This window comes from Crinia signifera, chromosome 4, assembly GCF_055691185.1.
Source record: "Crinia signifera chromosome 4, ASM5569118v1, whole genome shotgun sequence".
In the NCBI taxonomy this organism is placed as follows: domain Eukaryota; kingdom Metazoa; phylum Chordata; class Amphibia; order Anura; family Myobatrachidae; genus Crinia; species Crinia signifera.
This window is the reverse complement of record NC_139220.1, coordinates 213,481,267-213,506,571: the sequence shown is the minus strand read 5'-3', so window position 1 is coordinate 213,506,571 and position 25,305 is coordinate 213,481,267. Positions and strand designations below refer to the sequence as shown.

Genomic DNA, 25,305 nt, shown 5'->3' with positions numbered 1-25,305 from the left:
GGGGCAGGATTGGTAATAAAGGAAGAGCCTCCCAATCATGACAGCCAGGAGAGGCAAGCCTCCTAAAGAGCAGACTCACTGCAGCTGGTAAGACAGACACATAAAGCTAAAGTGCTAATTATGCAGCAGCTGAGGCTGCACACAGAGAACACAAAGGAGTCAGGCTACTAGAGTGCAGGCTGTTGGTAACAATTATATTCCTAATATGAGGGATTCTACAGATTCTGCCAGTGGTGCCACTAAGAAAATCACAGGTTGCAGACAGTATCAATACTTGCATAACTTCCCAAAATATATTGTTATTAATGTTATGTAGAATTAGCTTGCAATAACACGCATTTAAGCATAGACATACTTATATGTGGAGCTAGACAGGCTCTTTAAGCATAGTTTTCCGGTATGTTTGCACGTTGTCCACTATCCATGAGCTGCAGCATACAGTATATGCTATTGCAGCACTTTTTGCTATTAGTATTTCTTATAGAGATTGCATACATTTTTATTCAGCATTGGTCACAGAATAACTGAGGCAAATTGAGCTGACAATGTGATCTTGATTGGCCTTGACTATATTAAGACAGAATAACCCAGTCAAAGAATGTATCAACAATTGAAATGGTACCTGCCTGGGGAACAATAAAGGAAGATGACCATAAAACAAGGCCATGAGAAACTTAATGCAGGTAATGTTTCATGGCTTTGTTTTATGGTCAACCTCCTTAACCATTACGCAGACAATAGGATACTAGAATTTAGTTACTATTAAAAAATATATATTTAAAACAACCTTATGCATGCCAAAAATCAGTCTTCCAAAACCAATACCATACATCCCTGTGATTTAAAAGCTAAGAAATATCATGATTTATAACTTTGCCAATCAATGGACTATCCAAAGATTGCAAGCAGGGCCCTCCTACCTCAGTTTGTTACTACCCAGTTTGTTTTATCCCTGTTTACAATTGTAAAGCACAAGCAAATATGCTGCATTATATAAGAAACTATAAATAAAGAAATATAATAATTACGGTACCTTTTTGATTTAACCATCTTCAGAGTGGTTGTTCATAATTGCTTAACTACAGTGTATCTACAACATAAAACAATTTACATGTTGTCTATAACCTGATCTGGATTACGTCAGAAATTAATAAAATTAATGAATAGGAATTAATTAAGGTAATTTATGGAAATACAAATTGAAATACAAATTTACAATGCATGACAATTTAATTTCAATGGGCAGAGAGTTTGCATTTACTGTTGGTGCATGTGACTAAGCCAGCATGTGGCCACTTAATTTTCCACTCACAATGTGAGTGGATATTTACAAGGATTGCCATAATTCAGTATACTTTTAATGTGGGATATCTATATATTTATGCAGAGCCTGCCTTATCCAATTTCATGCCCTAGGCAAGATTATTGTTGTGCAGTCGGTAAACATCGCTCCCCTGTGTGACTGCGCAGGGGAGAGTGTCAATCAGAATCAGGCCCATAATGTTAAGCCACCAGAGTGCCCCTCAGTAAAAGATCATGCAAATGTTTGTTTTAAATAGTTAAAACCTACATGGATGCTGCTGCGTTCACTTCAAAAATGCGCAGCAGCCCTCCTTTTAGTGGCCATTTTTCTTATGGGCAGCCACTATCACCCCCCCAATAGGGAATATGATAAAAATATACATAAGGCTGTGAAAGTTTGAAGTAGGATGAGCATAGGCGTGCGCAGCACATTTTATTAGGGGGTGCACCATCAAAGGAGTGTGCATAGCTCCACCTATTGGGCGTGTCTAACACCGCCAATCAGGCGTGTCTACCATCATCTATTGGCACGCACTACAATATAAAAAATCTCTCAGCCACACCCAAATCTCCTGCCTATTTCAGTTTTAATCTTCTAATTACTCTGTGTAACAGTACATGCAAATATAGTCATAAACATATATGGATGACGCAGGTATTTAGTTATATGACAATGGTCTAGTACAATTAACAATGCAAAACACACATATAATTGATTGATGGGCGCTTCTTTAAATGGAATACAGTTCTAAAAAGCAAAAGTCTTTGGTTAAGTGTATTGCTGGTATTGTTAGTGGCAGAGGTGTTCATAAGGGTGGGGCACAGCATTAGGGGGTGCCTGTGCACCTCTAACACTCAATGTGCGCACACCTATGAGGATGAGGTAGACAATGTAGTATGATGTTAAGTATCTAAATGGTGCAGGGAAATGTCTATCATTTTATGGGTGGGTGGTCCTATGAAAATGCTGGGTGCTCCCCAGCAAATGCAGGCAGTTTAATACCTGCTCAGGGCGGGCAGCTGACATCACTTGACGTCAGTGCCCGCCCACTTTTCGTTCATCTCCATCTGAAATAGAAGACAGTCTAGACCAGCGGTTCTCAAACTGTGGGTCCTGAACCCAAAGTGGGTCCCGACCTTCTCAGCATGGGGTCGCGACTCCATGTTGCTGACCATCAGGCTGATGACTTTTCTAATCTCAAGCAGTGATTCAGGGAGTCTGATAGATCTGCTGAATTGTCTGCAATTTAGACTCCTCCCATCACTCTGTGCCTCCACAATGCTGCCATGTATGGGCTGTCTGCTGAATACCCATGTGACGTGATGACCTTCTGCAGTAACTTGCTGGGGTCCTGTCATTATTTTTATTGTCTGATGGGTTCCCAGAGCAAAATAGTTTGAGGACTGCTGGTCTAGACTGACTTATTTGTGAACAGGAAAAAAAAGGTATTCTATGGTCAACGACCATCAAATGATTTTTCGCCTGTGCAGCCACTTGCGAGAAGATGTGTAAGCATACACATCCCCTCGCATCCAAATGCAGGCAGTATGTTGACTGGTAGGTGGCCTGTTTGCTAGGCTGTGAACATACGCAGCTTAGTGAACAGGTCTGAATCAGGCCCACAGTAAAGATTACTGAAGTTAATTGTATCACTTTAATAGGGGTATCCTATTCGGTAATTTCCCCCAATATAATCTCCCATTGCGAGATTGTATCACCCCCGAAGTGCCGCGGAATGCCTGTTTCATGGAAAAAAACACAGAATTTTTATCTGTGGCTTTGTTTTTCGCTAATACGGCTTTCTCAATAGAGAAAAAGCTCATTTTCAAATGAAAACATATTGAATATTACTGAAGATCAAAGAATACATTTATGTTTTATTTTATAAAGACAGACTATCATAAAGTCATACGTGACATTAACATTGTGTGAGATATTCTTTGAAATGACTGACCTGTGTGTTCTTCTGATAGAGCTCTGGATTAATGTCATGCCAGCTTGTAAAAGGTTTAAATCCGAAGTATTCCCTTGCATTGTTATAGCTACAAAGCCCAAAGTCTCGTCCTCGTTGGATGCTGAAGGAAATGTAGTCAGCTAGGGAGTATTTCAGGGATCCATACCAATAATCTGCCATTTAAAATGATGATTGAAAACAATGCCATCCAAATGTATTTAAAAATGACTGTCATTTTTTTCTTACTTTTTAGTAGACATACTGTACCCAGACTTTTATAACACTAAAATCACTGTGAATCCCTCTAGACTTTAATTATAATGGGCTTATTACATTTTTTCTAATAGGCCATTTAAATTGTATAGTAATTTGTGCTGAAGGACACCTTACTCCTGTAAGGCGGCTCTCAGTAACACATACTTGCCTTCTCTCTGCTAATTTCTGGGTAGACTCACAAATTTGGAGTAGATCTTCAGTGACCAAGCTTTCAGATTTTGCGTACAAGATATCATGACATGATTCTCTGTGAATCGTGAACATGGCTCTTTCTTTCACAGCTTAATTCATTGAATAACAATGTGTGGTGTTACATCCTTGCCCCTCCCATCTTGACCTTCTTTTTTCAGATCTCCCAGAGGTAAAGTAAATATACAGTAATGGGGTGTAAACACACAATTCGATTTTGACATGTTTTCAATTCCATTTTTCTTCTCGAATCAAAATCGAATCGAAATCGAATGGTTTTTAGATGCGTTCGATTTGTATTTGATGTGATGCGTGCTCCCGCTTTGTCTAAATTGAACAGGAAATTAGACTGTGCAGGCAAGACTCTATCAAATACAATCTAGTAGATCAAATGTGTACACTGTGATCGATATTGAATCGAATACAAAAGTACAGATCTAATGCCAAATTTAATGGAAAAATCTTTTGCCATATCTAATGGAAAATCAAATCGAAAAATGTAATCTAAAGCAAATCAAATTGTGTGTACACACCTTAAGACTCTTAAGGTGTGTTGCCATTGTGAAAAATGCATTTGACTTTAGTCAAATTTTGTCTTGTCTTACTGTTCAATTTACACCAAATGGAAACGTGCAGTGGGATCGAATCGGAATCGAATAAGGCTGAAAACTCAACTCAACAAAGGAATTATGCAGAGTTGTACCTCTTAAATCTTCAACCACAACATTATCTTCTTTCTCAGCAATTTGGGAAGCCATTCCAAGAAGCAAAGCATCAACATCTTCTGGGGTCTTTATGTTTGGATTCTGCAAAAGAATGAAAAAAGATCGATTTTGATCTACTGTACGTGATAACCCAATATTTTGAAAGATACTGTATGTTATTCAGGATCATTACATATATAAGTGTAATTAGGTAATCCAAGAAAAGTGATTGCTCGTATTATAGACTCATTATTTTTTTGTTTTCAAATAAGATGAAGGAATCCAAATAATCCAAAATAATGGCAACAAATTAATCTTCAAAAGTTTAAACATAAACTATTTCATTTTTTTTTTTTTTATTTTTTTTTTTTTTTTCAAAGTTGTTTTTATTGCAGAGTGAAATACAATAATAAAACATGTCCTTAAACAGTATTGTAGTTTTCAAATATTTTCATTTTGTGTCTCTAATTATTATTATTATTATTATTATTATTATTATTATTATTATGAGTATTATTAGTATTATTATTGTTATCTGCCTGTATGTTTATGCCACCACAAACTTTCTACAACACCGTAATTAAAGGGTAAATAAAAAATAACAGTAATACATGATAGATAAATGGCAAACTATAGTAAATGTGCAATGATATACTGACAATCACTGGACTATACAGAGCAATAAAACTGCCAAATAATGTAGCAAGGAAGCCAAAAAAATATATATTTAAATCAAAGAGCTTTATTTTCATTAAACAAGTTAAATGAAATACAGATACAACACCATATTGCTAAAAAAATCTATTCTGCTATGAGCCAAGACATTAATTATAGTTCAAAATATGAATTGCTGATGGGGAAAAAAAAGTCATGCAATCCATTAGTGTGAGACATTAGTTTTCTCAACCTTTTATTAGATGGTAATTTAACAAAGAGCCCCCAATGTAGGTGACTAGGGTCTTGCATAATACTGTGGGCTTTCTTTAGTACTATGTTCTCACACAGTTGACACGCACTAAGTAACAGTACCCCTACAATTTTGCTTGTAGTCCTGACAAGATGTTCTACCCCCCCCCCCCTTTCTCCCGTGAAGTACAATTCCCAAACCATGAAATGATTCCAAATATAAGAACACTCTCGATAGTGCATCGATAAAAGTTCATGAGAATGTCTCTACCCACACCAGCCACTTTCACTATTCTTAAAAGGAAGAGACAATGCTGAACCATTCTTTAAATAACTAAAATAATTGTTGACCTCATAAAATTATTTGAAATTGTGAAAACAAAATCATTGCACTGCAGGGCTGCAAACACCAATCAGGCCATCCTGCACTGATGAACATTAGGAGGCTGGCTTACTGGCTATACGGTCATTATCACTAAGGTTGACATGCATTGGGTCAACCACTGAAGGTCAACATTAGCCAAGGTTGACACCTCAGAAGGTGGACATGGGCTTAGGTCGACAGGGTCATTAGGGTGACACAAGCATTAGGTCAACATGGGCAAGGTCGTCAGACAAAGGGTCGACATGGGGTTTTTCACATTCTTTTAGCCGACAAGTGCCAACAGGCGGTATTTCATGCCATACCATCCATTAGGCATGGAGGGAGAATAAATAGTGTGCCGAACGTAGCCAGGCACGGTGCCCAAAGCATGGCGAGTGCAGCAGTGTCTATGTCAGCTGTGTCAACATTCAGGACCAAAAAGTGAAAACCCCCTTTTTGACTGTCGACCTTGCCTGTTCGGGGGTGGGCCTGAATAGTTCTGTGGGAGTGGTCCAGAAAATGCAGGTATGTCCAAGCTACTCCAGGTGAGGGCCACGGTGGCTGAGTAACAACACATGCAGTTGCTTTGACTTTAAACAAGGCCAGCCTGTGTCTGGCTTCACAGCTAGGCTGCGCAACCAGGGGCTGCCAGTCATGTACGAGTGCTTCACTTGCACTTTAGTGATGAGTCCGCCAATTTTTGTAGGCATGTTGCGGGGAGGGACCCGGTGAGATAGACCGCTTGCCCTGTGCTGTTAGTCCCATCTGCAGACTATATAGCATATAGAGGATAAAATTCCACCTGGTTACTGCCTATTGCTTCAGTTGGTGGCATGGCAATTGCAGTATAATCTTTAACACATAGTTGCTGAATTCCAAAAATGTCTAGAAATGTTTTTAGGATACAAACACCATCCCCTGCATGCACCTCTCATATATTTTTTTTTTGGAAACTCTGAACCATCCGGTTTTTTGTGTGTTCAAAACATGGAATGTGTTCAAATTCACTCTCTCCTAATACTCAAACAATGTTACTGGCATTATCGGAAGTGAGAAATCCTAGGGAGAGTCAAAGTGGAGAAAACATTTTATTGTCACATCCCAGTGTTTTTTTCAATAGATTTGCAAAAGAATGCTCATTAGTGAAGCCAGTGATACAATACTTGAGCTGGTATTGTGCAGTAGATACTGCCGCTGATACTGAAGGAAATACACCCGATCTGCCCAATGGGCTGTAACAGTCAGTTAATCTTTAGTTTCACCCGTACCACTTAACCAATAATTAGTCATATTTATATCTTGTGCAACTCTACTAATGGTGGGCTTCTTTTTTTCTGGCAATAACGTTAAGTGTTATGTTAAGGTTATTGTTCAATAGATCTTCTAATGAGTCTTAATGATATCATCTGATACATAAATATTGGTGGGCTTAAAGAGAGATTTGAGATGGAAGTTCTAGCATTGCATGCTGTTAAGACACATAACTATATTTTCTATAATTATTTTCTGTTAAAGTATAAGTATTATTATCTAATTCTTGACTGGATGGTGAAAAATGTATACAATACTTCCTTATAGTGATTATTTTAAAGATTTTTACAACCTTGTGGACCAGCCTATGAATGATTGAGTGTACTGTATGTGTTTGTGTATATGTTTGCGGTCTATTTTTGTAATGTCTCTGAACTTAAGTATTACTTTGTTTAAGTATTGAAGGAAGAATAGATAAACCACAAAACCATAAATTTAAAGTGAAAAACACATAATAGCACTATAACACTATAATGTCTTAGATAACAATGGGGCTTATTGTGTTCATGACTCAAAAGTCCAGCAGCGGTGACTGAAAATATCAAATGGACTAATAAAAGAATATAACGCTTGTCTTCAGCATATGTTTTTATGCGCATGTGCAGCCACTGTATGTGAGTGCCCACAGCACTCACACACAGAAGTCTGGGCAGGGGCGTGGGGTGGGGAATTTGCCTATTGGAACACCCAGCCTTTCATGGGCTTTCCCATGGTAATTCCCTGATGACATGGGTGCAAGGGCAGGCAGCTAACGTCAGCTGCCCATCTTCTTCCCGGCAGAGGGCGCTTGCAGGTCTGAGACACCATAGAGGCAGAGCCAGATTAAGGTCTAAACGGGCCTGGAACTGAAAATGATCAAGGGCCTATTATGCGCAATAATAGGGGTTGTGGCCAGCACCTAATAATGTAGCGTGACCAGTGTTCTGGTTGGGTGGTCTGCTCATAAATGTGTCTGTATATGTGTAAATACTTTCAACTAATTATATATGCCTGGAAAAGGCAGAGGGCTGGCATATGAAAAATGCAGGGAGATATATGGAGAGTGCCCTCCAAAGGTGCTCCCGCAGGATGCCGATGTCCTTAGATACTTGCGGGGTGAGGTGGCATTCCGTATAAGAGGGTTACAAAAGTAACCCCCTTTATACTGTACTTGCCTCTTACACATTATGCCACATGGAATGAGCCAAAATTCACACTGATTGATCCAAAATTCACACTGTGGCAGACAGATTGAGTCAAATTCACGTTATGCCACACAGATTAAGGCAAAATTCACATTTTCCACATGGATTGAGCCAAAATACACACTATACCAGGCATGTCCAAACAGTGGCCCTCCAGCTGTTGTGAAACTACACGTCCCAGCATGCCTTGACATAGTTTTAGCATTCCATAATAGCAAAACTGTGGCAATGCATGATGGGACTTGTAGTTTCACAATAGCTGGAGGGCCATAGTATTGAGCAATAATGCACAATATGCTTCATACACAGGGGAATTGCGCACCAAAGGCACGTATTAAAGATTTATACCATAATGCCCATTACATGTTAAGCCTCACACCATAATCTCCATTACGTATAATGCCAAACACCATAATGCCTATTAAAATGATGCTACATAAGTGTTGCTTAATTCATTGCCAGGGGTTCCATGTTCATTGCCAGGGGTTCCATGCTCATTTCCAGGGGTTCCATGCTCATTGCCATGTGGGATTACATGCTCATTGCCAAGGGGGAATACATGCTCACAGTAACTGGGGGACAGCTGCCGCCGGGCAGAAATGACAGCCATTGACAGCCGGGCAGAGAGCAGGGGGCTGCCGTGCTGTATTTAGAGCACTGCATGTCCCGGCTATTTGAAATAATACCCCTTTCATACCACAAAATGCAGGGACTTACCCAGGAATATGGTCCCAGGATCATGCAGGGACATTCCCAGACTGGCCCCTTTTACACCAGCCTAGTCTCTGCATTTTCTGGTGTGAGGGGGAGAGAAAACAACCCCCGCCCTCTTTAAACAACCAGCTACAGTATATCTTCGGAACCAAATGACCTATTTACATGTAGGCTTCGAGTGATTTTGGTCCCGTGAAACTGGCCATTTGGTTCCAGAGAAATCTGTCCTCAAACAACATTAACAGCCATGAAATGACATTTCAGAAATGAAAAAAAAAAATTGGTTTACCAGCAATATCTCTACAACCAATGAACCCATATGGACCAGGTATCAGATTGAAGGCCCAGCGATTTGGGTTTAACTGAGATCAACCTCGAGCTTTTTTGATGCCAGAGGGGGAACTGGCAGCCCTTGGAACCGGGTGGAGGTCAGAATTATTGGATCCCATGTTATCCTATGGGGAAAATGTTCCAGGTTTGCCTGGCAGTATCTCTGGTTCACGGGGGGCTAGCAGCGCGGGGCTGGGCTCCTTGGAAATCCCTGGCCCTCAGCTACAAAATGGGCCTATTTGAAGAGTGGGCCTGGAGCTGTAGCTCCATCATGCCCATTGTTAATCTGGCCCTGCATAGAGGTGTCTCTGATCTGTGAGCGCTGAAGAAATCCTTCGATGGTCGATGACCTTGAGCTCTTGCCAGCACAGAGCCAACTGATTGGGAACACTCTGACCCATCTGCAAAAATTAAAGGTACTAAACCATTATTTCTAAAATACTTCTAATCATCAGTGGATCACCCAAATAGTAATATTGTATGTCCACAATCTATACCCAGTTTTATCAGTATGTAACTTTTATTATACATATATATCACAACTGAAGTCACAGATGTGACACTAGCAACAATTTTCTCTGATTTTTATAAATTGCGTTTACATTTTTATCAGTAATTTTTATTGCTTTTCATATTATATATGATTATAGTTAATAAATATAATTTTGTCATTGGGAACCATCTGATCTTTGTCATACAGCCAGCTCTGACCTATCTACTTCTACTTCTACATTATTTAGGGGATTGACCACCCTTTGCCAGCTGCTGATAATTGCACACCATACATCAACCTTTGTGTGTTGCAAGTATGTTGTTTTATGTATAAGAAGACAAAAGAGCTTTAATAAAGTTAGAATACTGTTTACATCAAAACTGCTTGGTGTTAGTTCTTGTGTTCTCCCACTCGAATGTCAAAAGGCCAGCAGCGGTGACTGAATATATATCGAAGGGACTTATAAAATAATCTAACGCTTGTCTTCAGCATCCACATAGCCTGTGGCAAGTTGTGGGGAATGTCAATTGCACAGGATACTGTCTATAGCACAGATCATGAGAAAGAGACCCCCTATTCATCTTTTCTTATACTGTATGAACTCAATACAAAGAAGTATAGTTATAAACTGGGGTGTGCAACCACATAAATAAATGAGTGAATGTAGCATGAGAGAGATTTGTAGTGTGGTGCACCAAACAGTAGATGTACAACTGAACTTTTATTAGTTATTCTAAAAGGCTCATACAAACAGCAAAACTATGAGAGGAAAGGAAGTGAAATAGTCAAGAAATTATTTGATAAAATAATGCTTGTGTTGGATGCCAGTGCACTATTGTGTCTCTCTTATATAGATTGAATAAACGTATTTTTGTATAAATGTATAATTGTGATTGGTATTCTTTATTGCGCTCTCAGTCAGTATGTATACTGTATAGTTAATTTAATATATGGAGTTCAATTATCTTCATTAAGAATAATGATATACAGTATGATGTTTACCATTTAAATCACCATCTTGGCCATCTTGGCCTATATGCAAGTGATACATTCAATCCCCTAGGTAATATAGGATGATTTTGGTTCTGTAGCAATAATGCAAGTTCAGCCTGTCCCGATGTTTCAAGGACTGTGCATGTGCATGATGTATTATGTACATGTGCAGCCCCCCTTTCAGAATGGGTTTTGAGACTTGCATAGTCGCTGAGCTGTTCGCAAACATCAGGGCAGGCCGAGGGCAGATAGCGGCAGGAGTAGGGAATAGGGCTCACCCATGGGAATGCCTAGCATTTTATGAGCGTCCCCATGGTATATGGGCAAACCGATGCCTGTCTGGGGCAGACGGCTGATGTCACTGTACGTCAGCTGCCTGCCCTGTCTTCAGCCACCCGCACGCAAATAAAAGTCAGTTTTCACTGACTTTTGTTGCGAAAGCAGCAGGAGAAAGCATTTGATGGTCGGCAACCATTGAATGACTTCTCCTGCAATAGAGGCATGCGAGGGAATATATTTTTTTTACATTTCCCCCTGCAGAGTATCCAAGGGAATTGGTGGTGGGGGAGGGCGGGTATTCGGTAGGGCGGTGTCTCAGGTGCTATCAGTGTGATCTGTGCAATGCTGTTAAGTGTAAAAAAAGAATAAATAAATAATTTTAAAGAACGGCGTTTTTAGAACTGGCATCGGGCCCAAACAGTCAGAAGGATGATTTTTAGAACTGGCACCAGGCCCAAACAGTCAGCAGGATAATGCCAGAGCCAGGGGAAACTATTTACACTAGTTCCCGTGGCCAAAGCATTAACCCCCCGAACTGTTCAGCCTGGGCTGGAACCCTGGGGGAGAACCCTCGAGAACTACCCCAGCATGGGCTAAAGCCCAGAGCTGTCCCCGATGCCCCAGGTAAGTGGGCAGCAGGCTGTTGATTTAAGTGTAAAATAGTAGAAAAAAACTATTGTGGAATGTTGTGGAACTATAAGAATAGAAAAAACTATTGTGGAATGTTGTGGAACTACATCCAGGACAGATAAAAAAAACTGACATGAGTACAAGCAGACCGAAATCAACAGAGAATGTATACATTGCCTACATTCCTAGTCCCACCCCCAGCCAATCAGGAGCCGGGGCAGGCCAATCCAGAAGTTTGGCGGAAGAGCCGAGAATGTAAACAATACATTCTCCACGGAATCTACTGGAGAAGAGGACGGGAATAAGGTCTAATTTAACACCATTTGGAACACACTCACCAGGCCGTTCGTTACGGGGAGGGACAGGGACGGACTGCGACGCAACCGGGGCTCGCCTATGCAAATGCTCCGTGTTTTATGGGCCTCCCCATCAAAACACTCGGCATTCCCATGGGAACGCAGGCGGGCCAATGCCTGCTGGGGATGGGTGGCTGACGTCATAGGACATCAACCCGTCTTCAGTCTAGTGCTCCTAAATAAAAGTCAGTTGAGACAGATTTTCAATTGCAAAGGCAGGAGAAACCATTTGATGGTTGGCGACCATTGAATGATTTCTCCTGCTAGCGAATGCATGCAAGGGAATTGTTAGCGAACACATCCCTTTGCATAGTACCAAGAGGATTCAGCGGCGCGCAGCGAATGTCAGCTGCTTACCAAGCATTGTTGAATCACCCCCATAATTAGGTAAGTACTCACAACTGTGCAATGCAAACCTCCTTAGACTTGTTTAAATGCATCATCTCTTGACCATGCACAAAGTTTTGATTTCCAAGACTAATTCAGACCTGATTGCTGTTGGGCATACACACAATCCATCCAATTCTAGAAAGACTTAGCATGTATGCGGACAGCAGCATGCATGACTGAGTAAAAAGAAATTGTGAAATATCTAATCGCAATCCTTCGCAATTTGACGGACAGGAGGTTGGCATTTGGGGGTGGAAAAAAACGCATGCATGCCGACAGTGTTTTAAGGGAGGGTCTGTGACATCAGCACTGGCCTCGATCAGCATGTCCCTGTCGCAAAGACTTTCTCACATTTTAACAGACTGGCTAAATCATTCAGCAGTGAGTGAATTGCACATAGATGTGTGACAGGATAGGAGATTGCAAAATTTTCGCAATCCACTTGCAGATTTACACCGGATGGGTTTTCAGTCTGTCTAGGCAGCTGCTAACCACTCACAGTCATCTTCACATTTTTAGATGAGGTCTGAATCAGTCCCTAAATCTCTTAAACACCTGCAAAAAAAGTAATTCTGACTTTAGGTGGGTAGGATCCCTGATGTCAGTATGCAGATTCTATAACGCTGTCACTCTGAAAGTGACATCCTGTAGATATCCCAATCTAGTGAAGTACTACCATTCTACCCATCTCTGTCCTGCCCCTCTTATTTTATTGTTGTTGGGCCACTAAAGTAGCTGAAGTGCTTTGCATTATTCCAATTGAGGCAGATGTATTAAGCCTAGAGAAGAGATAAAGTGAAAATAGATAAAACACCAGCCAATGAACTGTGTTTGAATATGACAGTTGAGAGTTGATTGGCTTGTGCTTTATCTCCTTTTACTTTATCGTCACATTATCTCCAGTTTATCTCTTCTCTGTGCTTAATACATCTGCCCCATTATTGCTTACTATGTATCCCGGTTAAGCTTCTCCACATGCCAAACCTTTCCTACTGTCTGAATTTCTCTTTCTATCTGTCACCGCTCAATCAGTTTTTATTGCTTCTTCTCGTCATCCCTTCATAGCTTTCTTGTGGAAACTAATTTTTCTTAAGGGTCTTGAACTCCTGTCTGCCTCTCCCCTTAAGAATGTAAGCTCTAACAAGCAGGGCCCTCTCTCCTCATGTGCTTCAGTGTCCTGTCCCCTAATGCCACTGTGTTTATTTACCATGTACTTGTCTTAAGTGGGATTGTACTGTATTTTGTTATTTGCAAATTAAAAGAAGTAAGGCCACAAGGTTGGACCAATTATATATATATACATTAATTATGGGAAATACATATGTAAATATACAGAAATGTCGCGATCACGGCCGAATCTCGACAATCCACGGCCGTTTACGCGGACACGCCCCATTTTCGCAGATCGGCAGGCGGGACATTGAATCCCACCTGGCGATATGCATTAGAGAAAAATGAAAACGGGCCAGGGTCACAGCTGTCGGGACTGATCGACAGTCGTGACCCGGGATTGATTACCCTCCTTAATTTTTATATAATTGCCTCAAACTTGGTGGTCTTATTTCTTAGTTGTTGTTTTTTTTTTTTGGGGGGGGGGGGGGTTGTATCATGTATTTTGTTATTTGTTTGTTCTATTGTTTTTGCTCATTTATGTATTATTAGTCACTATAAAATCCTTGTGGTGCCATATAATAATAATAAGATGCAACTTCCTCACTGCCGCCTCAGTCCCGCAGAGAGGGTACCTGGGAATTATCTATTTTCCTCTCTAAGTGCAGGAGTGCCGTTAGGACCTACACTACAACTGCCTTATGGATGTGGGGGAATGGGGGGGGGGGCACATAGCAGGCAAAGCCAGGTGAGCAGAGCTGACAAGAGGTCCCCCTCTGACTTAAGTACCTTGGGCCCATGAAGACATAATACAATCTGAAAACAAAAAAAAAATGAACACTTTTTTTTTTTTTAAACTGAATAAAATAATTTACAAAATATGTCCTCAAAATAATAGTTTTTTTTTTTTTTGGTAAATTGCATAAACATTAGCTATTTACACTTCATTAAGTATCATTTTATTAACAACTCAACATATTTATTTTGGAAATTATAGAATCGTGTTTATTTATATTACTTAAATAGTTTACTAATACAAAAAAATCAACAATTTTGTGGATATTTCAAAATATTAAAATATTAAAATGGTTAACAATGTTGCAAGCCCAGCACAAGTGTAATTTGTGTCTTTCATGCTTAGGAAAAGCACGGTGCTGCTCAACAGCTATAATAAAGTGTTATGGTGTGTACACACTATCTATTTGGCTTGCGATGCGATCCCGATGCGATCAGATCGCATCAGGATCGCATCGCATGGCAGCATGCGATCTGCATACAATTTTGACTATATAGTGCATATCTGCACTATATAGTCTATGCAGCCAAGACTTTCTTCCTGCGATTCGGGAGTGCACATTGTCCCGATGCAATTTTGACTATATAGTCAAAATCTCATGCACATTGTACAAGTGTGTACACACCATTACACTCTATGATGCAACAGTTATTCCTCATTATCTACCCTCCCATAATATTTCAGCTGTGTAATGAAAGCTGTAAAGTCTCAACAAAAATCAAGCTTGTCATTGATTCTTGCAAGACAGAACAAGATTCATATTAATCATACCTAAAAGTAAACATTACATCTTACCTGTCGTCTCCAGTAGTTGTCACACAAGCGGTAGGCTGGCCATGAGCCACCAAATGAGTCAGTAACATTTTGAAAATGGCACATTTTGTTTCTAGAAGGAAATTAAAAGGATGACATGAAAATATTCTGATTAGTAAGACTGAAAATACTGATCTCATTTCATATGACATACACATACACGTTTGCTGCCCTGTTCGTTCGCACAGGTGAGCAATGTTTGTGTGTGTGCGTATAAACATTTACGCGCATGTGCAGGCTCTTTGGGTGAATGGAGGCGGGGAATTGATTATTTGTTGACCCGGTCACACAGAGCAGTGCGGGGGCTGTGGGGTGGCGGGCATGGGTTGCACCAATGTAAACGCCCAGCGTTTTATGGCATCCCCATGAAAATGCTGGGCGTTCCCATGGTAATTCAGATGTGATGCCGAGGGTAGGTGGCTGAGGTCACTTGACGTAAGACGCTCGCACTGTCTTCGGCCAAATGGCCACATATATAAGTCAGTCTCCACTGACTTATATTTGCGTGGTCTGTAGAAATCATTCAATGGTCAGTGACCATCGAATGATTTTGGCCCTGCACACAAGGTTACAAATGGATGTTTATGCTAAACACCCATTTGCATGCTTGCGGGTAAAGTTGGTGAGCGAGTGGCGGGTGGGCATTTGTGTGAGTGGTGGGTGGCTTTTAGTTGCCCCGCAAGTCAACCAGAATGACCCCCATAAAAGAGAAAAGTTGTAGCAGAATTTTGTGCAAATCAGGAACAATATACTGGTGGGCGTTCTTCAGAGAGGCAAAATATCATCTCTGTTCTATGTTTGCATAGATGGACTGTGTTGTGCTAGGAGATAGGGTTGAATTTGCCCTTGGGTTGGTACATTTTTTATTATACTACATATCCAAAGGGTGGATTGGGCTGTAGAGACAAGTGGGGTGGAACTGAAGAGGTGCTAGGGAATGTTGAAGAGACACAAGGAGGATGACACTTCAGAGATAAAGGAAGATCGCACTGGAAAGATGCAGAGGATGTTATGCTGGTCAAATGCAGAGGGTTTGGTTCTGTGGAGATGAAGAGGGGTTTGGTACTGAAGGAAGTCACAAAGGTGAGTATCAGGCTGTACAGCTGCAGGGGGGGGGGTTATGCTGGAGAGCCATAGGGGGGTATTCAATCCAGGATGATATTTTTGCCAGGTGAAAAATGTACAATTTCTTGCCCGTTTTTTTTTCTTTGGAGGGGATTTGACTTGCTCTATTTAATCCCAATGCTGACTTTACACCCAGGTGAAAAATCCAGCATCAACCAAAACCGTGTGGATTGTCGATTTTGCAGCAAATAGACGTGATTTTGGTGAATTCGTGGACGTTTTTTGTCTGTTTTTGCACCTGATTTCTCCCATTTGATTTGTCCCAAAAAGGGAAATGGAATCGGCAAAAATGGACTAAAAAATTGATGGAAGCGCCCATGATTGAATACTGGTTGGTGAAATATTGCCAGACTATTTAAAATTTACGGAATTAGTCAAAAGCTAGGGTAGATTTATTTTCATTAAGGCACCAATTCTAAAGATACTATATTACTGATACATATGGGATTTCAAATGAACAGTTACCGATCAAGTTTACAAATTGTTTGATCAGGGAAATTCCCATTTTGTCCGTCAACAAAGACTCTACAACTGTTATTATCTACCACTGTTATATGATTATCACATTTTCCTATACAAATAAGGGACTTTGATTCCATGTGATCTACTATATGAATAGTTAGGCTTACCATGCCATCCCTTTAAGCCAGGACACTCATGAATTACATCGTTTCTATGGCTGATTAAAAACAGGTGAAATGTAGACTTGAAGTCAGCCAGAACCAAGGTCGACATGGACACAAGTTCGAAATGCACTATTTTGACGATGACAAAAGGTCAACATACACAAAATCGACACTGAAGCATGAAAAAGTCCAAAAATGGAAAAAATCTTGAAAAACTCATGTCAATCTTTTCATTTGTTGACCATTGCCACAACGACCTATTGCTTGTGTCGACATGTCAATGTCAACCAAGTGCATATAGACCTTTTGTCAATGTCAACAAAATGTGTGTCGACCTTTTAGCGTTGACCTATCGGCTGTTGACCTCGACATTGTTTGTGAGTCATTCGGATAACGCACAAAGTTTCTGATTAAGTTGCTTTACTAATGACTTATACTAAAGGCAGTCATTATGGTTGAACAGTAAAGAGGTGTACACAAGGTGCAATGTATTTTCTATTCGATCCTGATTTGATCCTGATGGAATAGGATTTGAATCACGCAGTGCCGTGTACACATTCCATGTAGTCTATATAGTACACATCTGCAGTATATAGTCTTGCCTAAACAGTTTATTTTTCTATGCGGTTTAGATGGCGCGGGGTTGCTCATTGGGATCAAATTAAAATTGAAAGCAGTTCCGTTTGGTTTCGATTCGATTTTGCTTATATAAGAAGAATAGAAAAATAGACAAGATCGAACTGTGTATACGCCCTATAAGGCATATTTATCACAATTCACACCTTATATGTGGATGTAATGTGATGCAATGTGATACCTATTCTCTAATCTGTACTGCAGTATTTAAGTACACTGCACTGATGTATCAATTATTGCATGCAGCTACAGCACTCACAAGAAAGCTCTATCTCTGCAAATCTGAGTTTATTTATGCACATGCCCCACTAGGTTTCCCCAGCAACACTCCCCATTTGATTATTCTTACCTGCAGGCCAGTATTTGTGATCTAGGAGGGCAGCAAGTCATCACATACTGTGCTCTGCTTTGACCGCTGCTGCTGAAAATTGAGTTTTTAGCACCACTTTACTGCACCGGAGATTACAGGAGGAGAACAGGATCCGATGACCGGCTGCCCTCACAAGATTACGAATCACCAGTGGCTGGGTGCTTGTATTGTTGTTGTTTTTTTCACACAGCCTGTGTGTCTACGCACAGTATGGAAATGCGATCTAGAATGTGAATATGAGGGCTTGGATGAAAATGTCACAAATTTTCTTCCAATTGCCCTGTATTACATTTATGTGATATTAAAATAATGTGAAATTTTACAACAAAAAAAGTTATAAAAAAATATCTATCAAGCATGTTTTAAAATATACTAGAAGTGTAATTAGTGTAATTTTCAGAGTGAAGGTGCCCATACACGGTACAATATTTCCCTTTATTTTGAACCAGATAGCATTGCATGCAATTTGCATGTGATTTGCATACAACGCAATGTGTTCTGAAGCTAGTTCAAAAAGCACGGGCTGCACAGACTTTATGTGCTGTGCGATGGGATGCCCGCATGAGTGCGGCACCCTCGCACTGTGTATGGGCCCCTTTACACTGTCTTTGCAATATTTTTTTTGTAATGGTATGTATGAATAAAATATATATTTTCCTGCAAGGTAAACAGTGCTTCTTTGTTTTTGTTTTGCCTTTTGAATGTTTTGGAGGGTTAGTTCCTACAGTAGCAGCAGTCTATCACACAAGGAGGGTTCTGCTTCCAATAGTGCTCTAATTTGCATGTTATTTCTTGAGTAACCTAACAGCCCAATCCCGAGTGACCTGGATGGCCAGAGAAGGAACACGACTGACACATGGAATGCTGAGCAGATGATCAATTCCATGAGGCCACTGGGCCCTTCCAGTACATTGGCTGCACACTCTGTTTCTGCTGTCTCCACACCCTTTTCCAGGATGTGCAATGATGCAGTCTGTGAAAGCACCACCAGAGTGAAAACCCAACCCTCTGCACAGCTGTGAATGGCATCGCAGCTGTGAAAAACTGGCAAATCCACTTGTATTCAGCCACCGTTGAATCATTAACCCCCCCCCCCCCCTTGATGTGTGAGCTTTGTCTGAGAATCCTGGCTGATTGGGGCCTACGCTGATGTCAGAAGCATATACGCCAATTCTGTGGATGCTCCAGGGCTGGAGCACCTGTGGAAATGCATGAGCACCCGCTGGCCACCCTTCCCCCCGGTCAGTGGCGTAACTAGATATTCGTAGGCCCCATAGCAAAAGTTTGTAAGGGCCCCCTATTTAGCAACTGATGGTGATACATGTATGTAAAACATATTACTTAGACAGTGAAGAAGGGCCCCCTTCAGCTCTGGGCCCCATAGCAGCTGCACCCCTTGCACCTATGGTAGTTACGCCCTTGCCCCCGGTGCTCATTGTTATACAGAGCGCTCAGCGCACTGTGCTGCAGCACAAGCTTCCCCAAGCCTAGTCAGCGACTGATTGAAATGTAGCTCCGGCCGCCAGCCAATCAGAACTCGTGTTCCTGCAGCCACTGTGATTGGCTGCAGGGACGTGTGCTCCGATTGGCTCATGAACTGGAGCCATATTTCAAATGGCCGCGGAGGGGCTAGCAGCGGCGGCGGGAGGTGCGTGAGTTGGGCTGGGCGAGAGTGCTGAGCGGTGGCCACATCTATGACAGCCACCCCAGCCCCTACTAAAAGGCATCCTGCAGCCTGCGTCCTTGCTGCTGTGTGCGCTCTGCCTGGAGCCCTAGCGATCATCCCTGCACCTGCAGCCCCCTCTCTGCAGGGAGCCCTTGCCCACAGACCCAGCACCTTGAATGGGGAGATCATGCTGGGCGGCAGCCGAGCAACTTCTTCCATCTCAGGACGATAAGACATCCGCAACCCGGGGATCGGCGATAAGATTTCAAGGTGACTATTTTACATATGAGATGATCACTGTATGCAATGTATAATGCCTCCCCCCTCCTTCCTCCATTATACATGGGGTCTCATGCATGCTACCTCATCCCATTCTCATGACTCTACCTCATTGCCTCTGCCTCGTCTGCATCATTTATGCTATAAATGCTGCTTTGCTACCTATTGCATTATGAGGGTTACATTGCATTTTCACTATCTATCTATCTATCTATCTATCTATCTACCTCATAGTAATTCACGTTAGCAAAGATCTAAATATTTGAGCAAAGAGCCAACTGTGCTGCGTAATATAAATTGGTATTATTTTGTGGCCACGCCCCTTCACCATGAAGCCACTCCCCTATGTTTTTGGCTTGAGCACCCACCAGCAAAAACATAAATCGGCACCTATGGTCAGAAGTCCTCTCTTCCAACAGCCAATGATGAAACGCCATTGCTGGCTTTCATCGAAAGGACCCCTGCACATGCACGTTTGTTCAATAATCGCTCAGGCTGCAAATGGGTCTGAATCGGCCCCACTGTTCCTTCTAGCCCAAGGTATCTAATGACTGGAGTTGGACTGTGTGGTGCTGATAGGATGAGCAGCAGTAAGACATTATTTGCACTGCATCAAAGTTGGCTGCTGAGGGACTTTTTCATGTGGGGGAAAATGTGGATTTTTTGTTACCGTCAGTACCAGTGTATGGGGGGACTTTTAAGATTTTTCTATGGGATCCACTAAGTCAGGGGTCAGGAACCTTTTTGACTAAGAGAGCCATGAAAGCAAAATATTTGGAAATTTATTTCAGTGAGAGCCATATAATATATTTTAAAAGTGAATTCAACTAAATGTCAGTATAAAACGCCTCTGAATTTATTCTTTTAAATAATGTTGTTATAATACTCACCATTAATGCGAGCAGTATAACACACATAATGCCCCCAGCAGTATACCCCACATAATGCCCCCAGCAGTATACCACACATAATGCCCCCAGCAGTATAACACACACATAATGCCCCCAGCAGTATAATAGAAGTGCACAGAATGCCCCCAGCAGTATACCACACATAATGCCCCCAGCAGTATACCACACATGATGCCCCCAGCAGTATACCACACATAATGCCCCCAGCAGTATACCACACATAATGCCCCCAGCAGTATAACACACATAATGCCTCCAGCAGTATACCCCACATAATGCCCCCAGCAGTATACCACACATAATGCCCCCAGCAGTATACCACACATAATGCCCCCAGCAGGAACACAGATAATGCCCCCAGCAGTATAACACACATAATGCCTCCAGCAGTATACCCCACATAATGCCCCCAGCAGTATACCACACATAATGCCCCCAGCAGTATACCACACATAATGCCCCCAGCAGTATAACACACACATAATGCCCCCAGCAGTATACCACAGATAATGCCCCCAGCAGTATAACACACACATAATGCCCCCAGCAGTATAATAGAAGTGCACAGAATGCCCCCAGCAATATACCACACATAATGCCCCCAGCAGTATACCACACATGATGCCCCCAGCAGTATACCACACATAATGCCCCCAGCAGTATACCACACATAATGCCCCCAGCAGTATACCACACATAATGCCCCCAGCAGTATAATAGAAGTGCACAGAATGCCCCAGCACAAACTTACTGCTGTAAGTTACACTCACCGTCAGTGTCCAAAAGCCTCCAGCACCCGTGTGGCGCGCAGTGATTCCCCACGTGTCAGCAGAGGTGGGGAGCCTATCAGCGCGGCGGGCAGCCTGTCAGCACGGCGGGTGTGGGATGTAGCTGGAAGAGCCTACAGTACACACTGCGGCGTATCAGCTCTTCCACCCACATCCCCCCCCCCCCCCCGCCGCGCTGACGGCTCAATCCATTCCCCCGATGTCAGCTGCGTATCCTCATAGAAAGGGGATAAAAAATCAGGCAGTCTGCGAGCCATATGCAATCATCAAAAGAGCCACACCTGGCTCGCGAGCCATTGGTTCCCGACCCCTGCACTAAGTGCTAGCTATAACCCTAGTGTTTATAGTACAGCTGCTAACTCTAACTTGGGATACAGAAGTTTTGGACAATATTTCTCCTCAGTAAACCGGTATTTTGTGACAGATTTATTATATTCTGCCTCACTATGCTCTACATCTACGCCAGGGCTGGGCAACACCGGCCCTCCAGATGTTAATGAACTACACATCCCAGGATGCTTTGCATTAGTTTTGCTATGTGGCCATGCTGAAACTGATGCAAGGCATCCTGGGATGTGTAGTTCATTAACATCTGGAGGGCCGGTGTTGCCCAGCCCTGATCTACGCTATTGAGCTTATGACCTTTCCATGTTACAGCTGTTATATTCTACTACTGTAGCTGAAATGGATATATTGGTCTACATGTGTATTTCACTATGGGAACAATTAATATTTCTGATGTTCACTCTGATACTGTGCATTGGTTTACATATATTAACTAAAGAATAAAAAATAAGGGTACTTGTTTAGTTTCACGGCGGCAGCGTGTGCTGCTCTAGCTATGAATCTTGGCAGCTTGCCAGACTGCCTTAAGCTTCGTTATCAGCGTAGCGCCTGTTTGAATCCTGGCAGCTCGCCGGCTGCCTTTCTTCTGTAATCTATGTTATCAGTGTCCTACGCTGACTCCATGGCAGCCTAGCATGATCCCCTCTCCACAGAAGAGAGGATATCATGCGGGCGCCAACACTGTGGGCCAGATGTATCAATCTTCGAAAGTGATAAAAATGGTGAGTGATAAACAACCAGCCAATCAACTCCTATCTTTTATTTTTCAAACCCAGTCTGTGACATGACAGTTGAGAGCAGATTGGCTGGCTGTTTATCACTCTCTATTTTATCACTTTTTGAAGCTTGATACATCTGGCCCCCTGTGAGAGACACTCACTAGGCTTGACAGTAGCTTAGGAATAGCAGCGCTGGGCTGCCGTGGAGTCAGCGTAGGATGCTGATAATGTAGATTACAGAAGTAAGGCAGCTGGCGAGCTGCCAGGATTCAAACAGGTGCTACGTTGATAACGTAGCTTAGAGAAGTAAGGCAGTTTGGCAAGCTGCCAAGATTCATAGCTAGAGCGACAAGCGCTGCCGCCGTGAAACTAAACAAGTACCAAAATATCTTTAGTAATTTTATTTATCTGACTAAAAGTTATGCTTTTATAAATCGCTGCCGAAACGAAGGGTACTTGTTTCCTAGCACGGCCACACCGATTAAGATCGGGGTGGTCGTGCTGAAAAAAATCGGGTCGATCGCATCGCATGCGATTTGGTCGCATGCGATGCGATCGACGCGACCGACCGATTTTTGACCTGATTTTTTTCATTGAATCCAATGTAAATTGGGTCCCTGGGACCCAATTTTACATTGGATTCAATGAAAAAAATTCCCAACCCCCCCAAATTGAAGCGCGTAAACAGCAGCCCACGATAGACGCATACCCGAAGCGTGGCGAGCGCAGCGAGCCCGCGAGGGGCGGCGGTACGCGTCCTCCGACCTTTTCATGCCCTACTATCCACTAGGGCGTGGAGTGAGAATAGAATAGTGTGGCGAGCGCAGCGAGCCACCGAGCCCGAAGCGTGGCGAGCGCAGCGAGCCCCGCGAGGGGACGCGGATACCTTCACAGGTAAACGCGTCCCTTCGCGGGCTTCACAGGTATCCGCGTCGCCACGGACACCTGTGAAGCCCGCAAGGGGACGCGTATAACTGTGAAGGTATCCGCGTCCCCTCGCGGGGCTCGCTGCGCTCGCCACGCTTCGGGCTCGGTGGCTCGCTGCGCTCGCCACACTATTCTATTCTCACTCCACGCCCTAGTGGATAGTAGGGCATGAAAAGGTCGGAGGACGCGTACCGCCGCCCCTCGCGGGCTCGCTGCGCTGGCCACGCTTCGGGTTGGCGTCTATCGTGGGGTGACGACGGGGACATCTATAATGTGAAATGGGTCATATGGACCCATTTCACATTTTTTGACATTTTTACACCATTTCAATGTTAAAAATTTTTTTAACATTGAATCCTATGCAAAAATCGGGGGCATCGCGTCGCATCGCGTCGGGACCAATGTTAATGGTCCCGACCGACGCGATGCCCCCGATATTTTACCTTTCCCGACAAGATTTCAATGTTAAAATATTTTTTAACATTGAAGTCTATGGAAATATCGGGGGCATCGCGTCGGTCGCGTCGGGACCAATGATAATGGTCCCGACCGACGCGATGCCCCCGATATTTTATCCTAGCCGGCAAAATGGACCTGATTTCAAAAGAAATCGGGTCCATCGTGGGTAATCGTGTCCCTTAAGTAAGGGACACGATTACTCACGATTGTGGCCGTGCTAGGAAACAAGTACCAAACGAAGTGCCCCAATAAGAACATAATACTATTCTGTTAATGGGTTTCAGAGTAGCAACTCCCATATAAATTATACAAGGTTTGTTTAAGAAGATATTATCGGATTGGGATTAACTGTAATTATACCACTCCTGTCCAGGTTTATCCACGCCACAGGCCAAAAGTTGCCAGCTCTCCCTGCTAGACTGTATTTGTGAATTGCTGAAACATTGCAGGTTGCTTCTCCTTAGGTACCAAAAAATGGATGTCTGAATGTATATATACAATCAAACACATATGATTTACAATCTGGGAACAAACACTGTGGGGGTAACACCTCCCTAGCACTCCGAGGGGTGGGACAGTAGCACAGAGTATATCCGGAGACAGCATAATTCTGGAATGGCTGGTGAAATTTACAACAAACTTGGTAAACATCTGACTTACAATCTGGGAACAAACACTTTGGGGGTAACGCACCCCTAGGAATGAAGCAGTAGCACAGAGTATTCCAGCAAACATCGTAACTCTGGAATGGCTGGAGCAATTTACACCTAACTTGGTACACATATTGCTTACTATATAGGAACAAACATTGTGGGGGTAAGACACCCCTAGCACCCCTAGGGGTGAGGCATCAGCATAGATTATTTCAAAATACAGCATAACTCTGGAATGCCGGGAGCAATTTACACCATAATATGATGTACTGTATGATGCATGATACAGTATGTCAGTGAGGACAGGACTGCGTGTGACAGGTACAGTGACATGATGTGAGGAGGGAATGGAGGCAGCACAAACCCACACACTGAGAGTTATATAGTGGCAGTAGCAAGGTCCCCTAGCAGCACAGAGTATATCAGGAGATACATTGTATAAGAAACTGTAAAAAAATAGATCCATTTCACAGGGGCACTGACACGATGTGAGGAGGGGAATAGAGGCATCAGAAAGAAATTACACAAGGGCCTGGGAATGAAAACAACCAAGGGTCAATAATAAGAAGCAAAGGAAGTGCGACCAGCACTACATGGGTGTGGCCAGTGCCATGTGGGTGTAATGAGTGCTATGTGGGTGTGGCCAGTGCCACGCACTTGTATATACTCCTTACACAATCAGCTCCAATATCTCCCTATGTATATG

General features: G+C 42.5%; 1 protein-coding gene across 1 annotated transcript in view; it reads right to left on the bottom strand.

Annotated features, from left to right (window-relative positions):
- LOC146073029 (dual oxidase 1-like) overlaps nt 1–25,305 on the bottom strand; it is a 144,811-nt gene that overhangs the window by 94,834 nt on the left and 24,672 nt on the right. Inside the window, exons 10-12 of the mRNA XM_083180204.1 lie at nt 15,078–15,168; nt 4,426–4,528; nt 3,258–3,430 (exon numbers count right to left, since the gene is read on the bottom strand). Of these exons, the coding sequence (XP_083036330.1) occupies nt 3,258–3,430; nt 4,426–4,528; nt 15,078–15,168 (367 nt within the window). The remainder of the gene's footprint in view (nt 1–3,257; nt 3,431–4,425; nt 4,529–15,077; nt 15,169–25,305) is intronic.